Source organism: Poecilia reticulata, chromosome 7 (genome assembly GCF_904066995.2).
Source record: "Poecilia reticulata chromosome 7, P_reticulata-male-v2, whole genome shotgun sequence".
NCBI classification, from domain to species: Eukaryota; Metazoa; Chordata; class Actinopteri; order Cyprinodontiformes; family Poeciliidae; genus Poecilia; species Poecilia reticulata.
The window spans coordinates 30,679,999-30,706,635 of record NC_088836.1 but is presented as its reverse complement, the minus strand read 5'-3'; the positions used below and the strand labels follow the sequence as shown (position 1 = coordinate 30,706,635).

General features: G+C 38.8%; 1 protein-coding gene and 1 long non-coding RNA gene across 2 annotated transcripts; one reads left to right on the top strand and one right to left on the bottom strand.

The window, feature by feature from the left end:
- Positions 1 to 119: 119 nt before the first annotated feature.
- Positions 120 to 2,615, top strand: LOC145552303 (uncharacterized). The gene is made up of 2 exons (XR_014088299.1): positions 120 to 503; positions 663 to 2,615. It is a non-coding gene; the product is annotated as an uncharacterized LOC145552303 (long non-coding RNA).
- A 170-nt stretch (positions 2,616 to 2,785) lies between these two features.
- On the bottom strand, positions 2,786 to 25,310 carry marchf9 (membrane-associated ring finger (C3HC4) 9). Its single transcript, XM_081609297.1, has 4 exons — positions 23,965 to 25,310; positions 9,342 to 9,497; positions 6,603 to 6,795; positions 2,786 to 4,069 (listed from the first exon to the last, which is right to left on the bottom strand). The coding sequence occupies exons 1-4, from the start codon at positions 24,295 to 24,297 to the stop codon at positions 3,738 to 3,740; spliced, it is 1,014 nt and encodes a 337-aa protein (XP_081465423.1). The 5' UTR covers positions 24,298 to 25,310; the 3' UTR covers positions 2,786 to 3,737.
- Positions 25,311 to 26,637: the final 1,327 nt, after the last annotated feature.

The following is a 26,637-nucleotide window of genomic DNA, read 5'->3' as shown; positions in this document are numbered from 1 at the left end:
GGAAAAATCTTAAGATTAATCTCAGAAGTTTTCTTGGGAAAAAAAAAGAGAAGAGAGATTTCAACAGTTTTTTGAACAGTCAAATAATAATAATAAAATCAGATCTAAAATTTTCTCTAGAAAACTTGCAAAATTTAGAGTATGAAAAGTTGCTAGAAAAGACATTTTACAGAAAAAAAAGTTTATGAATGTGAAGTTGAAAAATTAAGCCTAGGCGTAAATTCAACCTGGGAGACTCTCTGGTATCATCAATTACCACGCCTCAGCCAACCAGGACCAGAGCATCGCTCTGCTCCAGCCAATCACCTTGCAAGAGCTCCTTGAAAAGACCAATCAACCTCGGATTCACCAGCTGCAGCCGTATTTCGACCCACCTCCTCCCTGTCTCCACTTTCATCCTGTCAGGCATCTTCCAGGCTCCCTGCAGGCTCCTTCCTCTCTAAGCTGTGCTCCACCACCAGTGGGGAATTTTGTATTTCTAAAATTTGCCTCAATAAATAAAGGTAAGTCTGATCAAAATACAGACTTCTGCAAGTGGATTTAAAAGAAAATACATTTTATGTATCTTATAAATAAAAATAATTTTAAGTGTACATGTAGTTTATTATTTATTTTTGGTTGTAATTCAATATTTTTCTATGTTTAATGCATCTTTCTTGCAGCAGAAAAGTTTTTCTTTCCCACAGTGGAGTGTTCTGCTGCAACCACCAGGGGGCGACAGAATCCACATGATTCAGCATGTGAGCAGCCATTGTACTTTTATTGTCGCTGCTGCCAAAGTTTTTAAACCAAATAGTTTAGCTTCTGATTAACACAGCGGATTCTTTGTTTCTCCATCTTTTAATCCTTCTGACCTGGTTTTACGTTTTCACACTGCAGACTTGACTCACAGGAAAATGGTGCAATAATATGAACATTTGCGCAAGCTTTACAAATCCAGTTTAATTGCCTTTGCTAAACAGAAATTTTAGATTCAATGACAGCTTCTGTTGCATCATTCAAAAGATGCTACTTAACTATTTCAGCAGTTTTTTTTGTTTTGTTTTTTGTTTTTTTTGATTGATTGCCATCCATACATTTTCAAATCTGATATTTTCCACGCAAATCTCTGACGTGTAGTTGTTTTTATCTACAAAATATCAAGAGATAGAATAATTGTAGTAAAATATAACACCTGTAATTGTGGAAGGGGTTAAACTTTCAAGCAAATCTGGTCGAAATGCCTGTAAGTAAGAAGGTGAGATGCGTAGAATGGCCACCAGAGGGCAGTGATGGTTTCATATAGGAACCGTAAAATCAGGCAGCTTCTCGCAGCATCCAGTCCTCAGTCAGAGCTGCTCATCAGACACAAAGGATGACTCAGACACATTAGTAAACATAGTAAGGATAGTTGTATTGTGCGCTGCGTGGTACGTGGGCCAGAGTCTTTACAACATAGTGTGAGATGATGAGACGAGTGTGGGTGTCCATTAGTACGTCCAATGTTTTGGCATCATGAAAACTGAAAATGTCAAAACTCCATCAGTTGTCCATTGTGTCTATTAGGCATCTTCTGTGCCTGGTGAGCTTCACTCACTGTCAGATGCTCTGGTAGCTGCCTGACAATCGCTCAGCCCTTGAAAACAAAACGTACATCTTTTTGTGCCATTTTCATGCAAATCAGCTCCTTGAAATTCATATTTGCATCAAAATTAATTTGATTAGTTTGAAGAAAAACAACGTCTCACAGCAGCGCCCATGCGCCTTTGGATCAATTTCAAAGTTATTCAGCAATGGGAGCTGAATTATTATCTTATTATCTTATTAATATAAGATAATAACAACATGAAGAAAGCTATTAAAATCATAACAATGGCGCTTTTTGTGGCAGGATTGTATTTTAACATTATCATAGATGTGAAATTTGTCAAATTTTGTTCAAGTTTTCTATTAATTTATTTTTGTTTTGTTTCTCCAGACACTTATTGGTGTGTTAAGTTTTGTCACGCTGACGTTTGACGGTTGGTGGTTACCATAGTAACCGGTAACCGTCGGCTCCTCCCCCTTTTTTCTGTTTCTGTTCTGTAATTTTGTTAGGATTAACTCTGTGTTTTCTTCACAATAGATAATATTTTAACACGTATTTTAGATCAATTTAATCATATGGAGGGTTTCATGTGATTAAATTGATTTTTAACTGTTATTGTGATTAATGTGCATTTTTGCTAACTGCTGCCAACTGTACATTGGGAGTTACATCTCTGTAGTTTGTTTAAGGTTATGTATTGTATTTCATTGAATGTAACCTGATTTCCTCTTCTGTTAGAATAAATACAGTGAAGCTGGGTGAAGTCAACCTACTGGATCTGAGATGAGCAAAAGATTCACTGACTGCAGATTTTGTTGGGAAGCGTGTTTGGATGCACAGTCTGAGGATGCACAGTGGTGGGATTGTTATGCGACGGCTTCACTGATACAAACTGCTTTTATGAGCCATTAATTATAATTTTCAGTCATTGCTTACGTCCGTCTTTATCGTGTCTGTTTTGTTTTTTTTCTGGTGCAGAAATACGAGGCATGTCTCGCGTTAAAGACGTAAAACTCGGATGAAATGTAATAAAATCCTTTGAAAACGATCGGATACGTGTTTGATTTACTTCCACATATGAAAGTGGAACAAATAGGATTTTTTGTGACATTCAGACTGACATGAAAAAATGGGATTTGCATTTATCTGTCGTGTGAACGTCACCGTTATGTTCCATAGAAAAATGACAAAACACCGAAACCAAAAGAAGACACTGAATGAGACTCAGAGGTTAGAGATCATCTGACCCCAATTTTTAATCCAATACTTAACTTATCAAATCTGAATCAGCACACAGCAGCAACAACCTGTATTTTAGCTGAAGTAGCTCCAACACACGGCCATTTCTCATTCTGACAAAAATGTGGTGCAATGAAAACAGACGTTTTTAAAGTGTTTATTTTGGCAAGCACCATTCGAAATAGAGCAAATTTGTCATGTACTTATGTGATGAAGAATAAAATTATATACCCATGCAAAAATTCCCTGTGAAATGTACATACGTATTTTTATTGCAGAAAGGTTAAGTATAACTGAAATATTTCTCACTTCTTCTTCTTTTTTTTTTTATTTATTTTTTTTGTTTTTTAAACATTTTTTATTAATGACTTATTGTTCTTTGAAAGTTATGTTTGCCCTCATGGATGTTTTTATTCTCAGCTTTCGGTCTGTTTACCAGCATCAGTTGGCTTGTAGAAATTTTAAGCTCGTTACATAATCGACTGGAAATGTTTGGCATGTGTGAAGTAACCGGACGCGGTTTCTTCTAAACTCAAACATCAGTACAAAATCAAAGTGAGTAAGAAAAAAAAGAGGATAGAAAACAAAAACAAAATGTTCCTGTGCATCCTGATATTGAGTTTAAAAAAAAAACATTTTGTTGTTCAGTTTCAGGTTATAAAGCCTGTCTGTAACCCCCCTCCCCCATCATACATTTCATGTTTTATGTCTTTTAATACTTCCATGTTTTCATCAGTTCTTTAATTATTGAAAAGGAGCATCTGTCTTCCTTTTGTTGTACGAAACAAGAGGAGAAATCCTCATGTGTTTCCAGTCTATTGATGCTCCAGGCACCGTTCGGTCCCACGTGGGGCTCCTGTTGCCAAATGAGTCCGTCGTTTTTTTCAAATTGAGGTCCATGCGTCCTTCCGCCGCTTGTCGCAGGTCCGTCTCATACGGTGGTGACCCTCATCACCACCTCCCGGTTGGCGGCGGCGCTGATCCGCGGGTCGTTGGGCCTGAGCTGGCTCAGGATGTGCAGGATGGTGTATCCGCAGTGGTGGTTCAGAATAGTTCTTAGCCGCCTGCTCTGTCGGCCGCCGCCGCCGCTGGCCAGGCCGTGCGGGTTGCCGCGGGAGCCGCGGGCGCCGGTCTTACTGCTGGAGCTCACCGGGTCGCCCAAGTCTTTTGATTTCTCGTAGTTCAGTACTTTCCACTGCTGATTGACAGCCTGCCATCGCTTAAATATTCGATACACCGACGATCCCTCGTGGATGATGAGGCCTGGTGGGAGAGGAAAATGTATATTTCAGGATAGTTCAAAGCATTTTCCAAGGTACGTTTAAAACTTTTCCAGCACCAGATCAAAACAGTACAAATCAGTTTACTATTATATGATGTAATATATTGCTGTTGCAACTAACAGTTATTTTTCTAATCAATTATTGTGATAAATAAAATGACAGCTAAAGCTGCAGCATGTAACATTTATAAAATATTTGTTCTACATGTTTGTTGAAACTCTATCTCATGACAGTTTGAGACAAATAATCTGTGAAAAAATGAAGCTCTCCTGCCTTTTCTTAGTACTAACTAGAAGCAACCAATCACAGGCAGGAGGCGGGTCTTAGCGCTAACAATCACCACACACTGCTGTGATTTCTGCTACGCTGCAGCTGGTAGAGCCTGATGAATGCTAAGGCTAGTTAGCATGGCCACCGATAAACAGCTTTCCTGTAATGGCAAGCTGTTTCTCTGTTAGCATATTTAGCAGCAAGTACATGAGTTTGACTGACAGCACTAAGACCCGCCTCCTGGCTCTGATTGGTTGTGGTGCATTTCTTCAGACAGCAATAGGAAGCGACTGATTTGTTCACAGATTATCTGTCTAATACTAGTGACAGTTTTAATAAATAATAGAACAAAATAATAAAAGTAAAACTAACTAAAAGTCCACCAATCTCAATAACTTTAACATGTAAAATATGAGCCAAACTTTCTTTCAATAAGTCATTGAGGAATAATAAATATTCATTATATTGAAGCAATCAAAACAAATTGATACAATATACAAAAAGTCACAAAAGAAAAAACGTAAAAAAATGTTCTTGCTAAATTTTCTGGATTTCAGCAAATAGAAATAATTTATCGAACGTAAAACAAGGGAAGTTTAATTTGATTTAACTTCAGACAGTGAGAAAAAAAAATTTTGTTTTATTTGTCGCATGAAAATAACGTACATGATGCAGACATAAGAGCTGCTTTAAGTAAATAATTCCTTAATATCAAATAAAAAACAACAGTTTCCACTGGTTTTTATTTCACTTATGGGAAAAATGTCTTGTTATAATTGAAATAATCTATAAGTTTAACTACTACTTTTTTAAAATCAATAATAAGGAACCATTTACTTAAAACCACGTCTAATATCTTACCAAAAAAATTACGTTAATTTTGTCTTATTTATATTAAGATATTTGCATTAGAAACTAGAAAGTAGACCAAAATATTTCAACTGTAAATTTGGGTTTTTAATCAAACATTAGATTGCATTTTACTACCAAACAGTGCAGTTGGATTTGCAAGCACTTTCAAGGACTTTACACAGAAATCAAGCACTTTCCAGGCCTTGAAAACACCTAATCGAATTGGAGCTGGTGAACTCTCGCTGCCCTACATCTAATGTTTTGCTAAATAGATCCGGTAGCTTGCGAGAGCTCGTCTGTGGATGAGAATAGACAGTTGGCAAAAATCACGGCGCAGATATCTCATGCCATCTGTTCTCAGTGTTGTCTGACTCAGGCGGCTCATAATTACGCAAGAAGAACAGTTGACCCAGTCACACCTTAAAAACAGTCTCCTGTACTCTGCAACATCATCAGAATTGGTTTGGCTTTTGGGGAGCTTGTTGTCTCCTCCTTTGCACCATCTGCCAACTCGCCTGCGTTTTTTGCACAGCTTCGAAATGTAAATTGAGAGCCTGTTTGTCTTATCGCAGTAGTTTGTCCTTGCATAATGCAACCTCCGCCGATGTGGCTCCTGTTTCTGTGCTACTCTTGTTGTGGTGTAATGCAGCCCTACGGAAGAGGATCGGTGCCAATAATAAAAAATAAACTTTTTTTATTAAACTTCTGAAATTAATGTCAGAATTCTGAGAAACTATCCATATTACAATCACATCTAAAACACACCTTTTCAGAACAGAGCTCTGGTTTTTTTTTTATCTTGTGTGTGTTTTTTAAAGGTGGTATGTGTTCAAGTTTTTGCCATTTGTGATTTTGTTTGATGCACTGTTTTGTTTGTAATTTTAATTAATTCATGTATTAAGTAGAGTGTCTTTGTGTGTTTAGAAAAGTGCTATACAAATAATAATACAAATGTAATGTATTATTATTAATACTTCAAAAGAATTAATTTTGAGATTAAAGGCAAATTTCTGTGAAAAAGTAAGAATTTCTGAGAAAAAAGTCAGAATTCTAAAATTAAATTTAGAATTCAAAAATTAAAATTAAAATGAGAATTATAAAATTAAGCTCAGAATTTTGAGGAAAAAAATCAGAATTCCAAAGAAAAAAATTAATAATTCTGAGAGTAAATTCAGAATTTTGAGATATAAGTCAGAATTCCTGAGAAAAAAATTAGGATTCTGGAAATTAAAAAAAGTCAGAATACTAAAGGCATAAGTCAGATTTCTGGAAATTAAAGTCCTTAATTCATCCTTTTCCCTCTTGGCTCCCTGCAGGTTCTCTTTAAGCCACTAGAGGCTGGTTGTACGTTTGCCGTTTGGTGTCAGTGTTGCGTCACGCCTTCCTGTTACCTATGCAGACGATGTCCATGAAGCCGTACATGCCGTAGCAGATCTGGAAGAGCAGGTCCTGACGCTGCCACTTGGCAGAGGGGCTGAGCGAGGACCAGATGAGCCAGGAAATGCTGGCGATGAGGAACAGGGAACCCAGGATTATCGCTGCAATCTGCACCTTCTCGATCACAGTCAGGGAGATGGCCTGCCACTGAAACACAGAGGAGAGGCTGAGTGTAGGAGCTTGGAAAATCTGATCAAATCCCGTATGCGACAGAAAATTGACACTTTATATTAAAAGAATGCCAAGAATTTTAGGTCACTTGCTGCACACCCACATATTTCCCACAAGTCTGATCCAGAAATGATCCGTGCCAAATTGGTAGGCAAGCGCAGCGCAAAGCATAAATGAGAACTTGCATGGCTTTAAGACCAACAAAAAGAAAATATACTGACACTCTTCACCAATGTACAAGAGAAATATATATCAACAAAATGGCTGCTGTCGGGATCGACCCGCATGAGACAGAGAATGGAAACATGTCTGACGATAGTGAACACAGAGAGCGTACACCATGGGGGAGCGTCGCAACATGACGGACACAATCAGTGTTTAAACAAAGAAGGACAAACTCTGTGTGTGAATAAAAAGGTGACTGGTTGAGTAAGTGCAGTTAGTAACAAACACATGCTACATTTATGTCTCCGCTAGCAGATAAAAGCCACATTAGCTGGGCTAATTTTGCTAGTTTAGCAAGAAGTACTACAGTAAATATCACAGAGGTGGGAAGAATACTCAAAAATGTAATCGAGTAACATTTATAATGCACTTATATTGTTTATAAATGAGTTAGGAGCGTGGTGAGAGCTAGACCTAAGCTTGTGACTTGTTTGTTGTTGTCATAGCAACGCCATAGCAACTGTCATGACAGGTACCTACCAAGATGGCTGTCAGGCTCACAGTTCCCTGAAGTGTGACATCACCTGAGAACTTTGTATTGTTTTTCAAATTATTCAGATTCCAAGATGTTGAGAGGCTTGTCAGAGCTAACAGAGATATGTTCACGATCAGACAGTTACCAAAGCATCCCACGGTGAGCGTGCATTCACACCAGTTTGGTTCTCTTTATCCGAACTGTAGTTTCTTTGCCTAGAAAGTCCGGATGAACGTGTAATCAAACTTCATTGGGGCCAAAAAACGAACTCTGGTTTGCCTACAAAAGTGAAGTCTGGTGCATGTTGGTGCGTATTTGGACCGGAGACGACTCCAAAAGCAGGAGGCGAACTTCAGTGCAGGGCATTCTGGGTAAATACAACCAAAACAATGTGCTAGCCTAGCGCTAGTGGGAGAAATGGCATGTGGTCCTTTGCCAAAGACAAAATATAAGTCCTGCAATCACTAAAATTTTATGCTTTCTCATTTGTTTAAGTTTTGTGAAGGACAAAGTTGCGCTCGCTTGGTGTCTTCCTCAGAGGTTTTCATGTTGTTTCCTGCCTTGTTTCCTCCAGTGGTTTTTGGTGTAGTGCCCCCACAGGTGTGGAGGGGAAAAGGTTGTTCTGTTAGTTTAGATCAGGGGTCTCAAACTCCAGTCCTCTGCTGTCCTGCAGTTTTTAGATGTGCCACAGGTACAAAACATCGGACTGAAATGGCTTAATTACCTCCTCCTTGTGTGGATCAGTTCTCCAGAGCTAATGACCTAATTATTCTAGTCAGGTGGTGCAGCAGCGGCTCATCTAAAAGTTGCAGGACAGCGGCCCTACAGGACTGGAGTTTGACACCCCTGGTTTAGATCATTCGACTCAGTGCAGTGTGAAAGAAAATGCAGTAGCTGAAAAATGCAACAAATGTTGCCATTTTGGTCCCAAATTTCCGTTCTTTTCAGCTTCTCTCGTGTTATTATTCTGCTTTACATTTCTATTGATTTACGCTCACCGCTGCCTTGTCTTTCACCTGATCCCTCATTCATACTATTCTTTTCAGTTTTCAGTGCCAGATCTTCTGTTTTTACAACTTGTTTCACGGCTTTTCAAGTTCCTGGTGTAATTCCATGTTTCCTGTTTCATGCTTTTATTCCTGAGTTTGCAAGTTTTGTTTTTGATTAATAAAATATTCAGTTATGCCTGTCTGCACATTGGCTCTGCTTTAACACCAAGAACCATAGTCATTTATAGTTATTTCTGGAAAATGTACAGTTTCCAGTTTGGTTTAGGAAGAATCCAAAAACAAAAATGTAAAATGTACATGTACAGTACAAATGTACAATATTTTGTTCTAAAATGTTAAATCAGATTTGTGAATAATTAGAAGTTATAAAAGTGCATCTTTTCTCAAAGTTTTTTCATTTTCAAACCAGCATATTTAAATCAAGTGACACGTCTTCTCAATAGGTTTTGTTCTGTGGGTCTGAAAAGACGGGCAGACGGACGATGACGCAGAGGGAAAATTTGTCAGCACAATATGGCAAACGGTCTTCACACCAGGAAAGGCTTGTGATATGTTCCAGCAAAAAACTGAGGAGTGTTTTATTATGAAAGGTCAGTGTTAGTTGCATTTCTTTATGTATTCATGTACTCCTGAATGTTTGTTTTGTTTAATTTAAAGACATTAAAGTTAACAGTGTTTTCCGCAGTTTTTGTCAGGATTTTTTCTCCTATGGTCCGTCTTGGACTATAAAAAAAAAGCTTGTCAGATTTGATTTGATTTGCTCAAAGATGAAGATAAATGTGTTTGTTTGGTTTCCAAATATTCAGTGTTACCTGCAGTGGGTTCTTGGTGCTGATGGCCAGGACCTGGTACTTGAAGTAGCAGAGCTCACAGCTCCAGGAGCCCCTTTCGCTTATCCATCGGATGAGACAAGGCTGGTGAGTGCAGCGCACCGAGCCGTCACAGCGACAGGGACTCAGCAGCTCCCCCTGCAGGAAACGCAGAGAAAGCAAGAGATTCTCAGATTGTTCCTACAATGAAAAAGCAGGACGTTTGCTGGAAGTCTGGAAAAGCCAGAAAGAAACATTTATTCTCAAACTAAGCAAATACAAAATATGGAGTTTGGTTACTACCTCACACTGCTCTGAGTTTAACATTTTCGCCATTGATTAGAGTGACTTATGTGACTGATTTAAGGACGTACAAATCACCAGAAGTGCAAATAATATTTGGTAAAATCAGCTGCCAGTTTGTGCAAAGACATATTAGGGCCTCTGTAAATACTAGAAAGAAATGAGGAGTTCATTTCCACAAAAAAAAATGCTAAAATGTTTCTGGAAATTATCTTGAGATTCAATACTCAAAAATAAAAAAAAATGCAGCAAATAAACTCAGAAGATTTCTTGAAAAAAATCTTAGAAATTTCTGAGTTTCAAAAGTTGAACATTTTCACCTTAGCTTATCCCAGCACACCTGGAAAAAAGTGTGACAATGGTTAGCTTAGCTTAGCACACACTTTGAAGACAGAGAGAAACACATTCAGTCCTTTTGTTAGCTTAGTTCACTACAACTTGAAAAGAGCAAGAAATTGTTTCAGTTTTTTGGTTAGCTTAGCCTTGTACACCTTTAAAAGAGCAGGAAGTGATCTTTGTTCCTTTGTTAGCTTAGCTTAGCACAGAAATACTTTCTATCTTGTAACATATTTCTGATAGGAAGCAGGATGGTTAAACAATTTATTTATCCAGTGTTCCAGCAAATATTTTAGGAGATTTGACAAATTTGATATGTTTTTGATCAACATGGTCACTGACACATGTGACCATGTTGCCTTTACCACAGCCTGCAGCACCTTGCTGGCAGCTATAAGGATTCACTGCTTTTTAAATGTGTTTTTGTAAGTTAGGAAGAACTATAGTGACATATTAAAGTAAAGAAACTTAAGGCAAAAAAGTAAAAAAGCAGCCAAAAACAATGGAAAAAGGTATTGTTGTAATAGACAACAATACCTGTCAAACCGGAAAAATAAACCATAAAATGTAACCTTCAAGTTTTTGGACGTTGGACTTGTAGTGGTCAGCAGTAGCTGGTTGATTTTTGGGATGTTTGGTTTGACCAAAAAATGTAATCTCCACTCCAAATTGGAAAAAAATTGAACAAAATGTAATCAATTTCGTTGAATTTTCTCAATACTTTTGAGTAAATGTCACAGGATAGATGTTATTCTTGCAAGGGAAACCAAAAAGTGTGGATAAAAATGTGGGTAAATAATGGATTTTGTTGACAAAATCTTCTATTCTAAGAAGATTGAACAATTTTGTCCTGGTTAGAAATATAAATTCTCCATCTACGTCAATCAGTTCACTATAAAACGTGACAAAAACCTTCCAGAAAACCAAGTCAGGTGTTTATTTTTAAGAGCTGGGCTGGAGAGTCTTTAGGATCAAAGTGTCTCTTCAGCACCGCCGCAGCACCTGAAGCCTATTGGCCCGTCCAACACGTTCAGGTTGACTGCATCCAGGCTGTCACCATCGCTCTGCATCACGGTCCTCATGTCCTCGCACGGCTCTGCTTCCACCGCACTTTTACTTCACACTTGACTCCCAGCGCCACTCATTGAAACCCTTTTTTTTTAAAAAGAGCATTGTTCTGGGAGAGAATAATCATTATGAATCACAAGTGAGTCAATGAGAGGACACAGCTTGATGTGGAGCGAATTTGGCAAAGGGGCAACTTAACACGCTGCACCAACGGCGGGGAGTGCGGAGGCTTCAAGGGCAGGCAGGTGGACCGAGAGGAGCTTCACATCGATTCATAAAAACTCAACTTACGCAGATTTCAGAATCAACAAATGAGATAACAAAGCTGTAAAAAAGTATATTTCCTCATTCTTTGTGTCATTACCACTTTTCATTGTTTCACATCATAAAACAAATTTTAAAAGTGTCTGAATAAATACACTTTCCTTTATGATATTAAAAGGAAAAATGTATCTAATTTAATGAAAACATAACTGCCGCTTTAAGAAAGTATTAATTAAAGCTACAGTCAAACAGACATGAGTAGAAGTACCCCAAAAAATTTACTCAAGTAGAAGTAAAAATTATCCGACCAAGAAATTACTTAAAGTGTAAAAAAGTATTTGGTATTCTGTACAGTCTGTTCAAGTACTGAGTGATCAAATTATCAATCATTTAATATTTAAAACTTACATAATCAAACAGACCAAAATATAAAGTTAAATGGAAATGTTTCCAGAAATTAACTCAAGTAAGAGTAGCGTTGCTTCCTAATAAAATTACTCAAGTAAAAGTAAAAATACTCCTAAAAGTAAATTTTCTCAAAAAAGTTACTCAAGTAAATGTAATTTAGAAACTGTAACTAGTTAATTCCTAACACTGGCGATATGTAACTTTTATAAAAAAAATATGTTTTTTTCATATATTTGTTAAAATTGTCGCCATGTGGTGACAGTTTGGTATGAGACAGATAATCAATGAAAAGTCTGATCTCTTTCTCGTCCCTGAGATACTATTGCTGTCTGAAGAAATGCCTAACAAAAAACAACCAATCGGAGTCAGGAGGCGGGTCTTAGAGCTGTCAATCCACCTCATGTACTCGCTGCTAATTGTGCTAACAGTGGAGAAATGACTCACTGTTACAGGAAAACTGTTTATCGTTGGCTATGCTAACTGGCCTCTCTGCCAGCTGCAGCATAAAAGAGAGCAAGGGCGGTGACCACTGAGGGTTAAAACCCGCCTCCTGGCTCTGATTGGTCATTTCTAGCTAGCTCTGCGAGCCCTGGGAGAAGGTGGAGGAGCTAAATTTTCACAGGTGATCTGTCTCATAACATACAGTCATGATATAGTGATAGTTTTAACAAATATGTAAAAAAAAAAATAATAAAAATGAAACCAAATTGGTGCTTTAGCATTAGCATTAACATTAGTGCATGCTAATTTCTGTGTTGGTGTAGGGCAGGGGTCCCCAAACTTTTTCCTGTGAGGGCCAAATAACTTTTCCCTTCTCTGGTGGGGGGCCGGAGTCAGAAGTGTTACACGTTTATCACCTGCGCTGGCCGGAAATTGTTGACGGGGGGGTTGAAGGTTGAAACAATTCAGCGGGAGTGGGGTGGTGGGAGAGGGGTTTGAAGGTTGAAACTTCAGTGTGTTTCGCGATTGATTTTTACCCAGAAAGCACATGGGCAAAAATCGTTAGTGAAACGGTCACTGGGACTGACTAGTATATATTTCGTTGAGGGAAACCTGTTCATAACAAACACGTGTGTTCATCTGCTCTGCCGCTAGCAAACAACCGTACTGATTAAATAACATAAAAGTCAAGCAGTTCCCTAAAAGTCCAACAGATGGCAGCAATGCGCCATGCAAAACAAAACGCCTACAGTTTACAGGACACACTTCCTGCGAAAGAGCCCCCTGGTGGTTGAAGAAAAATCCACATATAAACCGGAAAATACAATATATGAAAAAAATTCTGAATGCTCTCATTAGCAGAACTAATGTTAGTTAACACAACTCACCTTTTAGCTAGCAGTGCCCACTACTGTTGTTTTCTGATCACTTATATTGGAAGGGAACTGATTGTTAGCTAAACAAAATGACAGTCAAGACAATTCAGATGATTAGATAAACTGAGCCGTGATCCAGTCTATTAACTCCTTGAATATGAATTATTAAAAAAAACGGATCGATTTGGAAGATTCCCGTCTGTTAATTTCTGTCTGGGCCAATTATATAAAAAGCCAGAATTTACAGATGGTGATTCAGAAAAACTGAAGCGGCATCTTGTCACATCACTTGGCAGTGAAATACTGTACCTGCAGTGACACAAATAACGCTTTTCCTGATCGTCTGCACCCTTGTTCTCCCATCTGGCTCATTTGACCTTCTGACTTATAGTCAGTACATGAGAAAGAGTCTGGCAGATGAGCCACATGCCACTTATAAACATTAAAACAACTTGCCTGCTGACATTATAAAGATAACACAGAGAAGGTCAGAATATATACGAGGGACTTAATAAAAAACATATGAAAGCAAACATTTTTAAAATGTCAAGTAGTCATAGAAAGGTCTGCAAACGAGCGTGTAAGAGTGTGCAATAAAAATGTACGAGCTCAAAAGCTGCACGTTCATCATGGCGATAACCAACAACAAAATTAAAGCACAAGACCTTATTAATATAAAGTAACCGACTGCTTCAAAACAATAATTCAAGTACCGTATTTTCTGCACTATAAGGCGCACCTTCAATGAGTGGCCTATTTTAAATCTTTTTTCATATATAAGGTGCATAAAATAGATGTTTCAGTTTGGGTTGTTCCAATTTGTTCCGTACTCTGTTATTACACATCTACATTTTTAAAGAAATGGTCCCGAGTACTTTATATAGTAGTCTGCCCCAGTCGTTGTTTCACTCACGGTGTTGGTGTTGCGAGATTGTGCCCAACTGCATTCTGGGTAACACAGACCAACCGACACGCTGCCGCCAGAGTCTCTGTCTCTCTTCCCCCGCCCCTCCCCCCTCGCTTTAAATGTGTTATCAAACTTTATTAACAAAACAGCGTTCTGACGACTATCCCAGCATGCACCGCGCACTTCTTTTTCTAAGGGGGAAAATGAAGTCGGCGGCTGCTTACAGTAGTTGCTAGACCTGTTGTGGCTCAATATTGGTCCATATATAAGACGCACCGGATTATAAGGCGCACTGTCGGCTTTTGAGGAAATTGAAGGTTTTTAGGTGCCTTATAGTGCGGAAAATACGGTATCTGAATGTATTTAGAAAATGTCACAAACTGTTCTGTTGATGGTGTTAAATGTTTGGTGACCACTAGAAGTTAAAATCAAGATTATTCCAAAATGTTTTCCATGCAGACATGTAAACATTTCCATCATTTATTCTTCTTGATTTGATATTTCCCATCAGTCTCAGTGAATCTGATTAGCCTGTAACTGCAGGGTGGTGCAGTTGTTAGCACTAGCTGTGAACATAAGGTTCCTGAATGGAAACATCCCAATTTCTAAAATAAAAAACTCTTGTTTTTTGATAGAATGTTTTGGCAAAGGATGAGGTGGTTTTGTTGGCCGTATCAAAATAGATTTATTTTTGCAAAACTGCAATGGCAACACTTTTTAGTATCACACGAGTCACATGATCGACATCCGGATGTTACGATTGGTGGAAACAACAAAGAAGAAAATGACAGGAAGTAATTGGAGTATATTTTTATAATCCTAAAAGTTATTTTTTTCAAAAATGTTACTTAAGTAAATGTAATTGAGTAAATGTAACTAATTACTACCCAACTATGGGATTGAAACTGTTCAAATAAAGCACAAAATGAACACAACAGTCAGGATGATAATAACTAATCTGAAGGAAATTATCTTTACGCCCTAAAATAACTAAATCTAAATCCTTAAAGCAGAATCTGAGTTTTCATAGAGATTGTGTTCGTAAATGATTGTTTTACATTTATACTCTTTTCCTTCACTGAAAGGTCAAACGACTTGTAAAACAAGTAAAAGGTCACATCTCGTCTGCCGCGATCAAATCGCATCATTTAAACAAACAAAACAACAAACATATGGAGAAAACAGCGACTTCTTGCTTCAGAATCACTAGAATATTAATATTTCACAATTACAACTCTTCTGTTTTTCAGTGGTACTGAAATGAGCACATGAATCATTTAAAAACAGCGTCTGAATGCTTTCATTTTTACAAAATCCTTCTTCTTAAAACAGCTTGATCCAAAACAGAAGATCCAGATTTTTAGTGACTATTTTCAGCTGCGATCAAACAGACATTTGTTGTTCTGCTGCGTATTTAGGACAGCAGGATGGTGGATGTGGCAGTCGTTCAAAATAAACCGGGCGCTCATTGTGATGTGGGAACATGTCACCCGCTACAATGGTGGGACTTGCTAACCCCCTCACACACTGTTCCCCTTCACTGTGTGAATCACTGTAATCTGGAAGTACAAAACGCTCAACTTTCAAGTGGAACCAGCCACTTAATGGCATATAATTAAATTCATATAATCCCTAAAAAGTAAGCAAGTGAGTGTGGATTTCTATCCACCTTATTTCTGGCGGTGCTACAAGAGGATTAATTATTTTATCAACTTCCAGGATGATAACAGCAGCTGCAGCTAAGTGGTTTTGCCACGGAGTTATCTCTATTTTCTAGATTACTGGTCTCCATTTTAGCTTAATTTCGTTATTTTTTCTCAATTAGGGCAAACACACACCCATGGTGTTAATTATGATAATAAAGTCATAGGATAACAAGGGACAAGGTCATAATTCAGGATTATAGAATTGTATAACAATAAAAAAAATATAAGAATATAGTGATCATGTTATAAGAAAAACGTTGCATGACAATAGTCATGCTTTTCAAGAATAAAATCATAATTTATGAGAAATGTTCATACAAGAATAAAGGCAAAATAAGAGAATTAAAATCGTAAAATACAAAAATACAGCTATATTTTTGTATTATTACGATTTTATAAAAAACTAATATAAATATTATAAAAACATCGTATTAGAATAAAATCATGCTAAATGAAGTAATATGGCAATAAAGTTGTAATAGTGCATTTCATAAAATCGCAACATTACCACAATAACGTCATAAAGACACAATAATGTCATATTACCAGAATAAAGTCGTAATAATACGAGAATAAAGTCGTAGTAATATTATAATAAGGTCATATTAATACAAGATAAATTCAAAACAATACCAGAAAAAAGTTGTAACAATAAAGCAGCAATAAAAAAAATGACTGACTACATTTTTGCAGTGGTAACATTATAAAAATGTAGTTTAGTGTTAGTCCTGCAATAAAATGAGGAATGTTCAGCATCTTGTGAAGTTATTCTTTAGTATTTGTTTTAACAATAAGTGAATACTTCCTCTTAAAACACATCAGCATTAACTTATCGGTAGCAGGAGTTTGAAATAATTGTGCAAACAACTGAATCTATCTAAGAAAAAACATGTTATCTAAGCTATTTTTTCATTAAAATGCCTTTTAATGTCATTTTTGGACTTTCTTCTGGTAATATTGTGTGTTTATTCTGCTAATATTAGAACTTTATTCCTGTAAAACAAAATATATAACAATGATTATGTGTTGTTTGATAATTGAAATCTATGTGTGATTGAACTGAAATTAAATTTTTTTGAATTTTGCGAATTGGAGCTGCATAAATAAACTGAAATAAACTTTCTGTAACTGAATACATGTATCCAAATTAAAGGAGGGGTATTTCTGTTTTTCCAGTGTGTGTTTATGCTGCTAAAATACTAGAATAGGATTTATATTTAAGGTTTTGACTCTTGTTTGGATGCTAAAACTGTTCTGTAATTTTCTCTGTGGGATCTTTTTCGTAACATCTTCGTTCGTCTATTTCCAATAAAGAGCAGCTGAGAAGCTGCACTTTAGTCTTTGGGAAGATATTCTATTCCAGTCAGTTCATTGTGTCTTTCATGTGGTATTTGCTGACCTAAAAAGTGGAAATGAAATACCACAGCTAAAAAAATTCAACCTTAAAATAGCAATAAAAAAAAAACACAAACGCTGACCCTTTACACATTCATAAACCCCCCCACAGTGGATGATGAAGCGTGGGCTTGTCCCTGGAGGCCACTTCACAGAGCACAAGGGTGTTAATTTGGTGTGTCACTTCATGACTAAGAGAGTGGTCTGCAACCTTTAGACGAGACATTTTTTGTGTGGAAGTGGCCCACATGAGCTCCAGACTGCACGCTAGTCTGGAAACACGCTGCTGGGAGAAAAGGCCAAATCCCACTCCACTCCTCCTTACTCCAGTTGTTTCTCTACCTTTTGGCCCGAAGGAAAAGCTTCTGTTCAGTGGCGACCCCACAGGGAGGGCAAGGGGGGGCCATGGCCCCCTCTTGAAGAATATGTTACAGAAAGGAAAGTGATCATCTTCAATCAGAGGAACTCTATATATAATATACAGTATAATCAGAGGAACTATATATATATATATATATATATATATATATATATATATATATATATATATATATATATATATATATATATATATATATATATATATATATATATATATATCTCTCTCTCTCTATATATATATATATATATATATATATATATATATATATATATATATATATATATATATATATATATATATATATATATATATATATATATATATATATATATATCCTGCGGCTCAGAGTTGGTGAAATTTTTCATTTGCATTATCTCATTTTTCACTTGACTTTTTTGTTCCATAACCCTCAGGATCATTTAAAAAATGCAAAATGACTGTGTTACTGCGTCCAACCTGGGCAGCGATGGCACGTTGTGAGAGGCCTTGCTTATGCAGCTCAACAATCCTACCACCTTCAAAGTCAGTGAGCTTTTTTGCTTTTGCCATCAGGAGGTCTTGACAGTGTAAAGACTTGACAGAAAATGACATGACATCCAGATGTTTGCACAGCTTTTGGCTTTTAAAGACTACGGTCTTAAACTTTTGATCAGCTGAAAAAAATCATGTTTGAGTGTAAAGGTAGTTTTCAGAAAATTCCCTGCTCAAAAGTTCTTGTCTCTTGCACTGATTTCTTCCTTTAACATTGTGAAGCTCTACTTAGAACCTTCTTAAGATCCAATAGTGGAAAATGCAAATTCTTGCCATTTTCTTGACTGGTCTTAAGATTTTGATCAGGAGTGTGTATATATATATATATATATATATATATATATATATATATATATATATATATATATATATATATATATATATTTGTCTGATTACTCGATTAATTGCCAGAATAAACAATATAATATATATATTTTTAATTTAAGCTTTTTGCAGCTCTTCCCGCTCTGAAAGCTTTGCTGCCCTGACCTGAACATTTCCTGGTGTTTGCTGCTTCTGTTAACGTAGACAAAGCCGGGTTCAGGCTCGCCATCCAGAGCACGCGCTGACACCTCTGACAGACAATTAATAAGGCCTCGTGCTCAATGTGGCCCGCAGAGCCGGGCGATTACGTCTGTCGGTAATTGTCCCGCTGACAGCGACATGATCCCCAGCCCCTGTTGTGACCTACTTGAATAATGAAATAAGAACGAAATGGCAAACGTGAGCTCCTTCTTCCTCGCGCCCAAGGAGGTAAAGATTGAGAAAAGGCGCGTGCTGTGGTGGCAGAAACAAAAGCCGAAATGAGAGCGAGGAGCTGATGTTGTAGTAGCGCCGCTCTGGGTTTTCCCTCGGTGCTTTGTTTGCTCGCTCTTTGTCTGTGAAGCTAAAAAAGAGGCAGCTAAGAGCCACGCGGCTTGATGAGTCACCTTGCCGGAGAGCCCGAAACGACATGAACCTTTTCATTAAGGGGATGTGTGTGAGTGGGCTTGGACAGCAATCCAGGCTTGACTCCTGTCTGCAAATTCCAGAAAGATATTCAACAAGGTTACTTTCAAATTAAAATTAACCTTTTTATTAAAGTGTGAGTGAACAGGCTTGATTCCTGTTGGCAGAAGCCAAAAAATTTAGGTGAGATATTCAAATTGCATCCTGCGGCTCTGCAATTTACTGTTTCTGAACCCAAACTGCGGGGCAGATGCCATATATTAGCACATGGGCTGTAATAACACTGTATGCCTATATTTGAGAAGTGACTAAATGGTAATATCCATCTGTGCTCCTGCAGGATTTACAGTGTTTCTAATTATCTCAGTGGGTCGGAGCTACCTGCTGATCCAGGCGGCACAGGTTTCTGCACATCTGGTGCGGCCAGCATTTGGCCGCAGTTCAAAGACGTGCGATGGTTATTGTTTTTCTTCAGACTCGAACACAACACGGAGTGAAAATAAGAGTTAGGAGTCTGATCCGATCTGTATTAGTTTCTGCCAACATGATATCCCAGCATCCCTATTTTCAGATGAATCGTGATGAATTGATTATTGAAACAATCGTCAATTAATTTAGTAACCAAATACCGAAGTCGACGCCTTTAGATGAAAGAACAACAGTCGTATCTGCAGTTAACTTTTATAAAATTAAGACATTTTTATGCATTTGTTGAAACTGCCATCACATTACGACAGTATGAAGGCAGGCAGATAATCTGTGAAAAAGTCAAGATTTTCTGCCTTCTCCCAGTGCTCCCAGTACTAGGTAGAAATAAGCAATCAGAGCCAAGAGGCGGGTCTTAGCGCAGTCAATCACGTCCATGTGAACGCTTCTCCATCCCCTCTTATTTTCTGCTATTACACAGTAAGCAGAGTTCTCCAGAAATGCTAAGGCTAGTTAGCATGACCACCAATGAAAGGGTATAAGTAGTTTTCCTGTAACAGTGAGTTGTTTCTCTGCCTTTAGCACATTTAGCATCGAGTACACAAGGTTGATTGACAGCGCAAAGATCAGTGGTGAAAAGCGCGGCAACACTTCAGATGGCAATAGAAACACAGGCAGGAGGTGGAGGAGATCGATGTTTTCACAGACTATCTGTTTCATAAAATACTGTAAAGACAGTTTTAACAAATATGGAACAGAAAATATATTTGTGTAAAAGTTACATACTGCAATTGTCTTAAAAACCACACAAAAAAATTGATTTCAGAAAAAAATATTCTAAACTTATCATCAGGATCTTTTGTGTGAATGTGGCCTTTGTGTATAAACTGTATAAACTCTTATCTGTTGTCCAGGTTACAGTATTTGCACCAAGTCAGTGGCATAAAATAAACAATAAATGCTGCAGAGCACATTGTTATGACTATATTAATTGGAAAACAATACTTTGGCAGCGGTAGGATTATTTAAAGTTTGTATCAACCATTTGTGTTTTGGTCATGTGGTTTTTGTTTGGTTATGTGGCCGTGATGCTACGCAGCTTTGTGGGGTAACCGATGGAAGAAAAGAAGCAAAACAGGTGGTGTACACGTGTTATGGTGTCTAAAATGGAGGAAAATATGTATAACATTAGTAAATATCAGTATCTTTGGTCATTAAAGCAATCTTAATATTGATATTATCCCAAACTTCTGGAGGAATATCATACAAAGTTAGAAACACAATGTTAGATGCAATGACTGCAACTTTTATGCCTCATAAGTTTTGGATCTTTTTGTGTGTTCTAAAAATAAATAACTTTTTAAATTGGTCAAATTTAAAAGTTATTTCAGGAATTTTTTTTTTAAACCTTGAAACTGATGTACTTTTTATGAAAGTATGAAATGAAACATGTAGATAATTGTAAAAATTAGAATATTTAATTAGTAGTAGAAGTGACAATGGACTGATTAGATTGATTACTTCTTTTCTGTTTTAATTATTAGCAGTAAAATAACTGTTTGTATAAATGAGGCTATAAAGAGAAATTTTCCATTCCATCCATCCATTTTCTTACACCATTATCCCTCAGTGGGGTCACCCTGGACAGGTCGCCAGTCTGTCGCAGGGCAACACAGAGACACACAACCATGCACACACACACTCACACCTAGGGGCAATTTGGAGAGGCCAATTAACCTGACAGTCATGTTTTTGGACTGTGGGAGGAAACCAGAGTACCTGGAGAAAACCCACGCATGCACAGGGAGAACATGCAAACTCCATGCAGAGAGACCGGGAATTGAACCCAGAACCTTCTTGCGGCAAGGCAACAGCTCTACCAACTGCGCCACTGTGCAGCCCCTGAAATTTTCCATTGTAAAAGAAAAAATATTGTTTCAACAGGAGCTCACATCAGCTCTTTGGAGATGAAAATGCACAGCATGTCGATGTTTAATATGTTTACATCACTTTACTGTACATTTGCAATGCATCCTGGGAAACTTATTCCCCTTTATTAAAATGACAGTGAGGATGCTGCTCGCTTCAGCTCTGGGTGTTAATTATCTGTTAGGGTTATTTTTCTTACTTTTATTATAATAACCTAATTTATCCAATGAGATATTTTTTATGAATGCTAAAGTTGGTTAACATTATTTCTATTTTCTTAAAGATCTTGCTGTAATTTATATTATTAATTTAGTTGTAAAACTGGTAGCATTAGCATAGCCACTTTGAAGGCTGGGAAGGAAGTTAGCGGGAACAAAACCGATATTCGGTGCTGCATACTGAATTATACACTACTCTATTCACAGAGTGTCTAATAAAATAAACTTTAAGACTTTACACGCTATTGTGCATATGATTTTTTTATTTACAATATTTATCTGTAGCTAAACTAAAGTATGATAGCTAATACAAAGAGTTAAATTTTTCATACACATTATCAAAACATGTATCTGTGACATTTTGGCCGATTCTGATTGGACTTAGAGAATTAGCTTGAAGTCTGTACTTTGACTGGGCCACATGGATACACTTAAATAAAAATGACTCAATTGTAGCAGTGGCTCTATGTTTAGGACGGTTTTCCAGGTAGAAACTCAGTCACCTCACCTCAGTCTTCTAAGACTTTTTCCCTAGGATTGTCTCAGCGTTTAGCTCCATCCAGCGTCCCATCAACAGTGATTTTTTATTTTCCTATTTTTTGCATGGTCATTCATACTAATGTTTAAACCCGACCGCAATCAGACTTCCGTGCTAAAAGTTTATGACTCCAAAGGGACCCAAATGCACAGAAGACGAACGTTGACACTCTGTTTACGGGAAGTATAAATGTACTCCACCGTCTACGGATCAATTTTAAAGTTCTTGGAGCTGGCAGTATTGTCACAAGATCATAAAACAAAAGAAGGTAAGAAAAAAGGAAGCACAACTAATAGTGATGGCATTCTGTAACCGTTTAGTCATTGTTTACATGTCTCACTACTTCTTGTGCACAATTATGAGGCACGTTACAAGACACTGACTTGGAAAATATGTATGGAAGTGGCACAAATAGATTTTTTTGAGGGGTGAAAAGACTGAAAAGACTGAATTTCCTACTTGGCATTTCATCAGGTTTAAATATAAGGTGGAAATCAGGCAAAAGAAAATGTTTCCAAATCAGTTTTCTTCAATAAACTTTAAGAAAAACTGCAGGTGTGTGTCAATGTCTGGTGATTTTCTTTTGGTTAAAACAAGTTTGTTCTCCATTCAGAGGATAGAAAATCCAGGAATTTTACTCAAGTAAGGGTAGAAATACTTTAGAATAAAATTAAAAAGTACAACGTAGTAAAAATACTCCTAAAAATAATTTTTTTCAAAAAAGTTACTCAAGTAGACGTAATTGAGAGAATGTAATGAATTACTATCTAATTCTATAATTAGGTGACTAATTGGTTGGGCATACAAATGCATGCCACACTCTTCAGATTTAATTTGTTATGAAATGTGAAAACTACATTTTAAAAATCCATAATATGAGTGATGATAGACCCAAATGCAGAGAGGCAGAGGCAGCTTGTAGGTGAAGAATATGTAATAAAAACAATGAACAAAAATCACAGGGAGCCAAAGCAGAACAAAAACCATACAACAAAGAAAAATGAAAACAGGAAACACACAGAATAAGCAGGGAAAATAGCAGGTTGTAATAAGAGGAACCAGCAAGGAGTGACTGAGAATGAAGTGCTTAAGTACCAGGAGGTTGAAGGCTGAACAAAAGAGCTGAGCTAATGAGCTAATGGGATGCAGGTGAGGGGAGACAGGGAGAAAGAGGAAATGACGATAGGGGCTCAGAAATGAATCTAAAAAGAATAACTAAACACATGAAAAATAAAAACTAGTGCCAAGAAAAGGACTAGACACAAGAAATAAACTTAACTAGAATCACCGAGAAGGAACCAAAGTACAACTAAGAGCAAAAACTAATGAACACAAATAATAAAAAGCAACTCAAACGACCCAATAATTACGCACAATGGTACATTAAATTAATTTGTCATTATGGTCAAACATGAGTGGCCATCATGTGATCCCTGTGACACACGCCGAAGCAACACTTGTGAGGATGATTGTGACTCATGTATACTCAGTCGCTCTCACCCTGTTTGTCATCGCGCAGCAGACCTAATTGGCTAACTTTCTTTGTTGCCATGCTGGCCAGATTTCAGATTGTGTGGGAAACATGCTGCCTTCTCTCCGACGCTGACTAGATTACTTATGAAAACAGTGTTATTGAGATAACCGGATCATGTTATTAGAGGAGGACGTGGAAGGAGGTGGTGGGGGGTTGGAGGATGGAGAAATAAAAGCACAATGCTGAAGCCGTGCGGCACAGACTGTACAAGGCTCTGGAGGCGAAATCAGAAAAATCAGAGACAAAGCAAATCCTGTTTGGTTTTTTTCTCCCCGAATCGGGTGTGTATTTAAGGAATATGTGGGCGTTAGGAGGAGGAATGTAGGACAGAGCTGAAATAAAACCAAAACGCATTGAAAGTGGGCAAAACAAACCCCGCCGATGGTGCGGGGAAGGTGGGGGGCGGGGGGTGTTTACCTGCTCGGGGCCCTGGAAGCAGATCCTGCACTGGGGGGTCCGCAGGCTGCTGGACGTGCTGGTCAGGGACACGGCGTCCAGGCCCACTTGCAGCTTGGGCTCTTTGTCCTCGAACGCCAGGCTCCGGGGCCTCGGGTCGCTGCCGTAGTACTCCTCCTCATCGTCCCGGGAATGGCAGTCGACAAACGGCGGCCAGCCGCAGCCGCCCATCCCCAGACCCCGCATGGCGGTGGAGCGTCGATCTGTGTCTGAGCCGGACTGTCGTGAATCGGATCGCATAAACACCAGGACCTTCAGTTCATTGAAAAACATGCGGATCCGATACTTGAACATTATTATTATCCTTATTTTTATTATTATTATTGATACTATTGTTATTATGAATCCTTTATCATCCCCTCTGGCATGTGTGTCTAAGCCAATGCGGATGAAAGATTTTCCCGACACACTCTTTCAATATTCATCACTCAAACAACTCAGCAAGCGCTGTCTATACATGCATCTCCCACCGCACCCCAGTAAACATCACAAACTGGTGTCCATTTTCCTCCACCGCTCCTTCTTTCTTTCTGTTTTCTTTTCTCTTTTTCCTGCAGAAACGCCGCTGGGCTTGCAGCAACCGATATTTATGTATATACAGAGCAGCCTACATGTTTTGCTACCCGAAGCAGAAGACAGCGAGAGATCGGACTAGTGGAAGAGAGAGCCGCGCAGAGCCAGGGAGCAGAAACAACGACATGCCATCCACACAGTCACATCTGGGACTCCCGACAAGAAACATAATCCAAAAAAGATTAAATACAAGTTTGCTTCGGATGTGGTTTTGCTGCCTTATTGTATCTCGGTGTCAAATCGTGTTCCTCCCTATTTCGTCGTCTGGTTGCAGCGCCCCTGGTCGGTCCACGAAGAAGAATCGGAGCCATTCCCCTCGACGATCCGCGTCGAGATGAAAAACACGTCCCTCAGCGTCCGCATCTTCAGGAGCCCCGTGTTTTCCGCCTCGGTTCCATGTCCGTTTCTGCGGGATCCGCGTCGAAAGAGAGGCGGCAGGGAGGCAAAGAGGAAGCGAGCGGGACGCAGCGTGGAGGAGAAATCACGCAGCGTGATTATTGGATCAGATATGTGGTGCTGATGAGGCTGCTGACGCTGGGTTTCTTCCTCGAAATGGTCGGCTTGGAGATTGAACGGAGCGCAGCCGCTACTTCCGGAACAGGGAGGGAGGGGGGCAGCGGGCCGTCCATTCCTCCGGAGGGGGGCGAAGCGCCTCTCGCTGCGCGCCGGGCAGAGCAGAGGGGAAGCCGGGCTGGAGGTTCTGCTGCTGGCCGGCGGCCGCTGTCCAGGGTGCTGAAAGCTCCCCCCTCCCCCATTGATGACGTAGACGCCACATGAAATTGGAGCCCCCCCCCCACCACCACCACCACGCTGCTCTCAAACAGCGCTGTGATAAAAGTATTCACACCCCATGAATTAGATTAGAGACAAGATTCACGAAGGAAGTTTAAACATAAAGAAAAAACAGAATCACCCTTCCTTCCTTCCTTCCTTCCTTCCTTCCTTCCTTCCTTCCTTCCTTCCTTCCTTCCTTCCTTCCTTCCTTCCTTCCTTCCTTCCTTCCTTCCTTCCTTCCTTCCTTCCTTCCTTCCTTCCTTCCTTCCTTCCTTCCTTCCTTCCTTCCTTCCTTCCTTCCTTCCTTCCTTCCTTCCTTCTGTCCGTCTGTCCAACCTTCCTTCCTTCCTTCCTTCCTTCCTTCCTTCTGTCTGTCCAACCTTCCTTCCTTCCATCCAACTTTCCTTCCTTGCTTCCTTCCTTGCTTCCTTCCATCCATCCATCCATTAAACCTTCCTTCCTTCCTTCCTTCCTTCCTTCCTTCCTTCCTTCCTTCCTTCCTTCCTTCCTTCCTTCCTTCCTTCCATCCATCCATCCATCCATTAAACCTTTCTTTCTTCCTTGGTTCCTTCCTTGGTTCCTTCCTTCCTTGGTTCCTTCCCTCCTTGGTTCCTTCCTTCCTTCCTTGGTTCCTTCCTTCCTTCCTTGGTTCCTTCCCTCCTTGGTTCCTTCCTTCCTTCCTTGGTTCCTTCCCTCCTTGGTTCCTTCCTTCCTTCCTTGGTTCCTTCCCTCCTTGGTTCCTTCCTTCCTTCCTTGGTTCCTTCCTTCCATCCATCCATCCATCCATCCATCCATCCATCCATCCATCCATCCATCCATCCATCCATCCATCCATCCATCCATCCATCCATCCATCCATCCATCCATCCATCCATCCATCCATCATCATCATCATCATGTTGGTCAGATTCACATTTTGATTTTTTCTGACCTTCCTGAACTGGAACAGCGACTTGTTTTGGCTTCGTTTCAGTAATGACTACTTTCTCGTCTCTTTTCCATAAAATCCATCACTGTGGATGATTAAAACTTGTCCTGTCAGCAGATTCTCCCTCCTGAGCTTCGGATCCCTGCAGCCTTTCACTGTGTATTAGTTTACCGCAGAAAATCCCAGTAAATAAGGTGACAAACGATCAGAGTTCCCAGCATAAAGCAATCATAAACAATTAGCAAGGATAAAAAGATGCACACAAAATATGCAGTAATAACAGTAAAAGTGAACTCACTGGAGTTTAGTGTATGAGCCCATGCAGTTTCTAAAACTCCAAGGTCAAAAGGTCACAGTAA